At 51.0% G+C, this 8,709-nt stretch overlaps 1 protein-coding gene across 1 annotated transcript; it reads right to left on the reverse strand.

The window, feature by feature from the left end:
* Positions 1-1,424: 1,424 nt before the first annotated feature.
* On the reverse strand, positions 1,425-6,380 carry CCNO (cyclin O). Its single transcript, XM_032769012.2, has 4 exons — positions 6,319-6,380; positions 5,355-5,445; positions 2,874-3,059; positions 1,425-2,363 (listed from the first exon to the last, which is right to left on the reverse strand). Exons 1-4 carry the CDS (start codon positions 6,378-6,380, stop codon positions 1,908-1,910), a joined length of 795 nt encoding a protein of 264 aa, XP_032624903.2. The 3' UTR covers positions 1,425-1,907.
* Positions 6,381-8,709: the final 2,329 nt, after the last annotated feature.

Below are 8,709 nucleotides of genomic sequence, written 5' to 3' on the forward strand. Positions count from 1 at the left end.
ACATTTCTGTGGTGTTTTCTGAGCCACCTAAGGCACCTAATAGAGCTTATAATGTGTGGAGGAGGAGAATACAGGCATAACAGACTTGAACTGGCTGATGCTGCTTATGACACTCGGTATAGCTGTTGATGCCCCTGCCCACCCCAGGTAGACTGGTGCTTCTGATGCAGGGCCACATGCAGACTGGTGGGATCACATAGTCATGCAGCCCTGGGATGACCAACAGTGGATCCAGAACTTTTTCATGAAGAAAGCTACATTTCTGGAGCTGTGTGATCAGCATGTCCCAACACTCCAGTGTAAAGATACATGTGCCTTGCCTGTTCTGAAGCAGGTTGCTGTTGCTGCCTGAAAGCTGGCTACCCTAGACTGTTACAGGTCCACTGCAAACCAGTTTTGTATGGGAAAGTCGATGCTGGGTAAAATGGTGGCAGATGTTTCTGAGGCAATCAGACTAGTGTTTTACCCTAAGGTGGTGGGCATAAAAGATATTCCTAAAGTAATTGCTGGCTGTCAGAGAATGTGGCTTCCAAACTGCACCAAGGGCCTTGGGGTGCCCATAGTTTGCCCTCCTCAAGGAGCACATAAGTACCTAAAGCACAAAAGGTAACACTCCATTGTTATACAAGCCCTTGCGGAGCACAGAGGTCAATTTATGACTGTCAGTGTGAGATGCACTGGAAAAATTCACAATGCAATTATTTTTTGCTGATCTGGCGTCTATATCCATGGACAGGCTGGGACACTAGTCCCACCAAATGACATTGTAATAAACAGAGTTGCTATCCCCACCATTATTCTTGGGAACCCTGCATTTCCGCTTTTGTCTTAGCTTATCAAACAGTACCATGATTTCAGAGGCCCTGACAAAAGACTGTTTAATTACATTCCCAGACAGTATAGAATGGTTGTTGAATGTGCTTTTGGCAGATTGAAAGCTCATTGGAAATGTCTACAAACCCATTTAGATGGCAGTGTCATTAATACTGTCCACATCATGCTGTTCTCTTCACAATATTTGTGAAGCCAGAAGTAAGCCATTTCCCCCAATGGACTTATGGCACTGAGAGGCCAATGAATCGGTACCCTTGGCCAGAAAGTGCCCCAGCACACCTGGAACTGGATGCACCCAGGCAATAAGAGTCAGGGATACTTTGTGCTCCCATATTATGGACTTGCACTGCCCAGGGAAAAAGGGGGAATAGTACCTCTATGAGGATATTTGTGGGGCTAATTCATTGTGCTACATCATCTAATTTTTCAGATCCAGAATACAACCAAGATGATGCAAATGTATTTTGAATGGAAAATAATACAATAATGCACCATTATTTTCTACTGGTTGGTATTTTTTAAGATCTGTCATAGTTGTTAATTCTTTAGCAATGAATTTTCTCTGTGGAATATGTACAACATTGCAAGGAAACAGACCATCATTGATCAGTGACAGTGTATTAAGAAATGCTTATACAGTTCTTTTATTCTTCCTGTGGCTTCTGTGAAGGTGTGCTTAGTGAACCATTTTCTAAATAAATAAATCGTACAGTACTTGGATTATATACACTATTTACACATTGAATGTAGATATATAAAATCTGTCAGTGCAATTAACATACAGTAATTAAATGTGCATAATGTGATTTAATTTTCATCATCTCTCAAAACTCTAAACCAACACTGTAGAGTTCAAATAAATACAAATATAATTCACTGATTAGTCCATTAAGTAAGAGAATAAGGCCAATACTGTTATCTTTAGAGGTATAGCAATTATTAGTTTCTAAACATACAATGCATTGATGAAAAGGAACGAAATTGCTCTTAAAATTCACAGATGCTTTGGATGCCGTAAGAGGGTTTCAAGTGTATTGGTCCAGTTAGCTTAACTTCCCAGCTGCAGGCACTTTTCAGAAATATCCAGGGCGTAGTACATGCGGTAAAGAATCTCCATTTAAAGACACCAGTAAACGCAGTTTGTCCGTGCAATCCTGTAAAACCTCCTCTGGGTAGCCACTTATATGCAAGTCCAATGGATTTTGGTGGCGCAATATCTGGTCTGCCAGTCGCAGGGAGCAAACAGCCAGAAGGGAGGGGGCATATTCGTTAAAAGCATAGTCGGCCATGCTAAGTCCGGCCATCCCTTTGGCCAGAGCTTTGGCACTGTTTGCCTCCCTGGCATCTGCCTGGCAGGATTCCACACGCAGGTGGGTGAAGTGCTCCAAGAAGAAGTTGATGGTGGGTGCCCCCAGGTTGAAGTGTAGTTTGCTTAGGATGATGCATTCCAGGTTGCAGAGCTGCTGACGGGAGAAGACATCGCAGCAAAGGGCTAGGAGCTGCTTCACTCTGGGCGGATGCACTTCCACCTGCAAGACACGCCAGCAGAAACATCACTGCAGTGCAAGCAGACCCAGGAAACAAATACAGACAGCATTGCTACACAGGCAGAGAGCAACCCGCTCTCCCCCGATCCAAACAGGCCAGAAGGCAGCTCTGAGCACGAGGCCGGCCCTGCATTCGCAGGCCCTGCAGTGCATCAGCTGCAGGCAGGCCACAGCATCAGAGAGCTAAACTGCCACTACCTAAGCGCCGTGCAGAGCGTAGTGAAATGATACAAACCCAGCGCTGTGGGCGTGAAACCTTCGTTAAAAAGCAGCCGAACTTGCGCCACTCGAGCAGGGTTACCTGTCTGAGCGGTTTCCCCAGAGATCTCGTGTGGCATCAGCCTTGTTCACAGAGCTCAGTTCACCTCTAGAGTTAGGACGAGAGAAGAGTTTGTCCTGCGCTCATTCTCTCTTCCCCGACAGTGCCTGACGTTCCCGCCATGTGCACCCAAGAGAAAGCGGGCCCCGCCGCCTGCGTTTCATGCCTAGTACCTGTTTGCACGCAATGAAGAGGGAAGTGACTCCCAGCAGCTGGAAGCAGTCGGCAGCCACGGGGGTGGTGGTGAGGAATCGGTCCAGGGTATTCACTGCCAGGCACAGGGACTCGAAGGAGAAGCCGAAGTGCTGGTGCACAGGGATCAGCCAGCTGATCAATTTACACCGGGCCTCTGCAGTCACCTGCAAGAGAGAGAAGCGCTCAGTAAGCCACGTGACACCTCTGCAAGCTGGGAATTGCCACAGGCTGGGCTACAATTTCCCTAGATACTGTCCGGCCAGCTAAGCCATAATGACAGTGATATAAAACATTATTACTCACTTTTCCTCCCAGTGGCCAAAAGCGGGGCCCTTCCTTGTACTGCTCTAGCCCGAATGTTTAGTCAGGATAAGGATCTGGGCACATGCAATAGAGCACGAGGCAATATACAATGTGTAGACCGAAGAGAGTCGGGGAGAGGGGCGTGTGCAAACCCCAGCGTAGCCTGGACGTGTCTATACTGTACAGGCTAAACAGTGATGGTGTGCGGAGTTCGGAGAGCGCGTGCGAGTAAGGGGCACAGGCTCCCGGGAGACACTGACGGGAAAGTGCCCGCACTGCGGTGAGCTGAAGGCGGGAGACTGGAAAGAGCAGGGACACGGGACGGGGCAGCGCCACATGAGCTGTCCAGGGTGCAGCAGGACTCGCTGCTGCGTACAGAGCGAGAGGTGGGGACATGCAGGGTACCGAAAGGGATTCCCGTGCACCTAATGTACAGGGTGAGGACAGTGCATGGAGAGAGGCGATATCTGGGTGTCAGTGCGAGTTTCCATGTGTACAGCAGAGAGAGGGCGAGGGGACTGTGTGTGCCGGGATATGGCCTGGACGTGTCTATGGAGAGGCAGCACAGCATGAATGCAGTGGACCGGCTTGCTTCAGACAGTGCTCTGTGGAGCGCGGGCAGCACAGCCCGCGGGGTGTCCGGGCCGGGCTGGGCGGAGCGCGGGGGCCCGTGGGGTGTCGGCCGGGCGGGGCGGGCGCTGGGAGCCGTGGGTTCCGGCGGCGGGATTGTGCGCGGCCGTGGGGACCGCGGGGTGCTCTCGGCGGGGCTTGCGGGCGCGGGGGCCCGATGCGGTTGCTCGAGCGGGCTAGATGCGGCGCGGGGGACCGTGCGGTGTACGAGCGGGGCATGCGGGGCGCTGGCCGTGGTGTGTCCGGGCGGGGCTGTGTGGGGCGCGGGGGACTGCGGTCGTCCGGCGGGCTGTGCCGCCCACGCCGCGCTGTCTACCTGGCGGCTGCTGGGCCGGGCTCAGCGCGGTGACTTGCTCGCCAGCCCCTTTCGGGAGGGCGAACCAGTGCCCGTATCGCGGAGGCCTGCACTCTGCCGGGCGGCGGGCTCGGGCTGCGCGGCGCAGAGCCGCGCGGCGTCGCCTGCACCGACCCGCCTCCCGGGACAGCTCGACACTTGCTCTTCTTCACTTGCGCGCCCGGAGGCCGAGGCCGCGCAGAGGGGTGAGCCCGTTCCGAGGATCGGCACCGCGGCCGCCGCGTTGTGCTGGGGGCTGCGCGCGGCCGGGGCGCTTCGGGCTCAGCGGCAGCTGGTCGTGACCAGGCGCTGCCGCCAGTGTGAGGGCGGCTGCCGCGGCGCCGCCTATTAGCAGCCGCCAGCCCCGCTGCTGACACACCCCGCGAAGCTTCCCGGCTAAAGACCCGCTCGGCCGCCAGCGCCGCTCGCCGCCCCGGCCCATCGCCCAGCCGCAAGCCGAGGCGGGGCCAGGCGCTGCCACCCCGCCAGCACTAGCAGCTCCGGCACCAGGCTGAGCGGCACGGCCGACAGCGCCGCTGGGTGCTAGTAATGAGCCCGCCGCTGTCAGCGGGCAGCGCAGCCTGTTGGGGAAAGCCCTCGCGAGGGCACTGCTCACCCTCCCTCACTGAAGCGCCTAAATCCCCTGGGCAATGAGCTCCCCACGCGGTGGCACAGACAGTGGGGCCAGGATGAGGGTGACCATTCTGGGTAATAAACACTGTACAGGCGGCTGGACACAGGGATACAGCTGCGGGGGCTGGTTTTACCACACAGGGCCTGCGCGCATGAAGTCAGTGAATTTTCCCCGTGACTTCCGTGGTCTGGTAGCATCGGACCTCTCCAGACAAGCCTGGAGAACGAGTCGTCCAGGTTAGCGCTACATATCGCATGAGTTAGATGAGAATGAGGATTTTTTCCTGTCCTGGGCTGAAGTCTAGTAATTAAATCTCTGCCCCAGCTATAAAACGTGTGCAGGCAGCTATGGGAGGGAGGGATTTGTGACCAGAACTGGGGTTTGTTTCGCTTTAGGAATCGGAAGTATCATCGGTAACTCCGCAAAACCTCAGCGCCTTGTTGTGGCGAGCGACTTAAACTCGTGAATGGCAGGGAACTAGACACAGCGGCTGAACTTGTTGGCCTTTTCTCTGTGTTGTTTCGTAAGGGAATGAGAGAGAGATTCCAACAAACAAACAAACTCTCGGCAGTTTAGCAGCTGGGAATCCAGCCAGTCTTGCTCTGTATGAATTAGCATCTTTATTCCAGATTTCCAGTAGATCGTATCTCTATACATATAAAAGAGATCAATTATCCGTTAGAATTATAATAATTTAAATAACCAGAAATAACATTTCTTCAAATTTTCTCCATTTTTTATTAAAACCTACTGGCTAGTTCATTCAATATTTTATTGACCAGAGAACTATTTAAATGCTATAACACTGGTGGAATTACGTGAGAGCGTTACTTTATATAGAGATTTAAGGCAAGTTTCTTCCGCCTACCACCTTTGTCAGGCCGTTTTTCAGGTTCGCCTGTTGCCAATTTGCACGAGGAGATCTCATATATTTGTTACTTCCTATTGCAGACGATACAGAAGCAATATCCAGGACACACGAATCTCCGGAAAAAAAAATATCACCAGCGGTACTTTCTACTGACACCGGCTGGCTCGCGTTATTCCCAGATTAACTGCAGCGTCTTCCTTTAGAGAGCCTCGACAAAGCCTTGGGTGCCAAGCAACTGCTTTATCAGAGGCACCCGGATTATGGGATTAGATCACGCCTGCCGTGGGCCGGGCAAGGCGCGCAGGAGAGCTCTGGGGGGGGTGAATGAATAACTTCAACAAATGAGCTCCGAAGCAGCGAGGAGATAGGTCCCCACGTTGAGCCATGAGGCCAGCCATTCTCCTGGAGAACAAAGCACAGCACTACCTTTACAATAAAATACATTCTCCAAAGAGCCACACAGTGATTCCTGTTTGAGATCACCACCTTTGTTATACTTAGTTTATGTCTGCTAAATGGCTGAAATAGAAGGTTTATCCAAAGATCACAGGAAGCAGGCTGTCTCTACCCATGGAGCAAGCAAGCATCAGAACTGAGCTACACTGCATTATAGGAGCTGAAGGCCACTGTAATCACTTATAGTTTCTGTACCTCTTCTCTTCCATGTAGGAGGTTGACCTCTTTTTTAGTAGATAGTTTCCAATAGCTTTCATGGGTAAGGCCTGGTCTACACTACCCATTTATACTGATTTTAGCAGCGTTAAACCGATTTAACGCTGCACCCATCCACACGAGGCCCTTTATATCAATATAAAGGGCTCTTTAAACCAGTTTCTGTACTCCTGCCTGACGAGTGCTGAAATCGGTATTACCATATCGGATTAGGGTTAGTGTGGCCACAAATCAATGGTATTTGCCTCCGGGTGGTATCCCACAGTGCACCACTGTGACCGCTCTGGAAAGCAATCTGAACTTAGATGCACTGGCCAGGTAGACAGGAAAAGCCCTGCAAACTTTTGAATTGCATTTCCTGTTTGCCCAGCTTGGAGCTCTGATCAGCACGGGTGGCGATGCAGTCTCAAATCCAAAAAGAGCTCCAGCATGGACCGTACGGGAGATACTAGATCTGTATAGCTGCTATGAGAGCGACTTGTCTATCTAATTCAGTAGCTCCGCTCTCCAGAAGACGAAATACACAAAGCAATTGAAAATAAATCTCCAGGCCTACAGTCAGAGTCCAGCACAGATCTGTGTGACACACGCATAAAGGGACAAGCACAAGAATCAAATGGATTGGCTCTTAGAGGGAGAGAGTGAAGGGGTGACTGAGGACTCGAGCTATCACAGTTCTCTGCACGTCTCTGAAAAGTATTGCAAATTCTTGCTGAGCTCCCAATGCTGTAGGGTCAAAATACATTGGCCGGGGTGGTTCAGTTGGTATATCTTGTCAATTTACTAGACCCCCTCGCACGCACCCCGTGAAAGAAAAAAGAGACAAAAACGTTTCTTGAGATTTTTTCAATGTCACATCCTAGGTTTACTGCAAATGACTGAGCTGGGTAGAACCTTGTGCTGGGGCAATGACAGCAGCATCCCGTCACGCCTCTCTCTCTGCTTCCCCGGTGAGCATGACAAGTCAATCTGCATAGGACTGAGCAGTCTTCGTTAGCTGTGGTGTTCTGGCTGGCCTCAGGTAAGTCGGCGTAGGGCTGCTTGGTAGTTACTTAGGGAATAAAGGAGCAGAGGGAGATACGAGCCAAATATTTTGGCGAGGGCCAAGGATGTGTAGGTTACTAGACCAGAGATAAGGAGTAAGTGCTGCTGTAATGATTAACTCTGTTCCTCTATCAATAGCAACTGCGGACAATGATCCGAGATATACATTTACTCACCAAATCATGCCGCTCATGAGCGCTCCATTTTTCATGTTAATGTTATAAGTCAATGATCTACGATAACTTTGCATAGCTCCTATTGTTAGGGTGAGCCAAAGCGTGAGAGCGCTCCCTCATATTTATTATAGATGCCGATAGGTGCACTGAGAGCAGGAAGGATCATCGTCAGAGTGTATCATTTCATTCTCTTGCAATCCTGTTTGTCTCATACTTAGTGCTATCACTACAGCCTCGGTGGCGTGGGCACTTGATCACAACGGTTATCAGCTTTAATCACCAGTGATGGGCTTGCTGATTGGGGAGGTTAAGGAAAGTCACGAGCACGGGTGGGGTTGTTGCAGGGACAACTCCTTATGAATTGGCGTGTCGAAGCTCATCACATCTTCTGTGGGATTGACATCTACATAGCGGCTGTGCTGTCTGAGTTTCGTAGTACACTTGCCCCCATATGTCTAGGGGCCAGGACTGACGGCTAATTATTTAGATACAAGCATAAAGAAGGGAAAATGAAGCCAAGGTGGGTCAGGTCCCATTTTTTCTCTTTGCCGCGCCCAGCCGACCTGGGAAGGCCAGCCAGGCCAGCCCATGACAGCCATGACAGACGATACAGAAATGAACCGATAACCGTCATCTCTTGCCAATTTACTCAAATGGCAACATAGCAAGGGTATAGAACGACTCGGTAACGCAGTCTCTGCTACCGCATTGCAAAGGGCAAATAGAATGCTGCTGTGTAGCAGCATGGCAGGTAGCAGTTCATTAGAGACTTTATAAAAGGCGGGCCTCTTTGGTTAGCGTTGGTACTCCACACAGTCGCACCCATAACGGTCGACCAGTGAAAAAAGGCAAACACGGTGCTTCCTCTGGCTGCTATGCCTATGCATCTGTCAGTCTGCCATATTCAGCGCGGAAAAGCGGGCGTCGACATCGATTGCTCTGCCATCTGCTTCCACGGAGGAATGGAAATGCAGTGATGACATTTACCCTCAGATCAACCTTACTTTCCTCTCCCACGACACTGTTTTGCACACATCATTGAGCATTGGGATCGCCCATACCCAATTTGAATTGCCTAATGGTTGGGAGCGACTGCAAGAAATATAGGATAAGCTACCCACGGTGCCTCACGCTTACCAGAAATCGAACG

This window comes from Chelonoidis abingdonii, chromosome 6, assembly GCF_003597395.2.
Source record: "Chelonoidis abingdonii isolate Lonesome George chromosome 6, CheloAbing_2.0, whole genome shotgun sequence".
NCBI lineage: Eukaryota > Metazoa > Chordata > Testudines > Testudinidae > Chelonoidis > Chelonoidis abingdonii.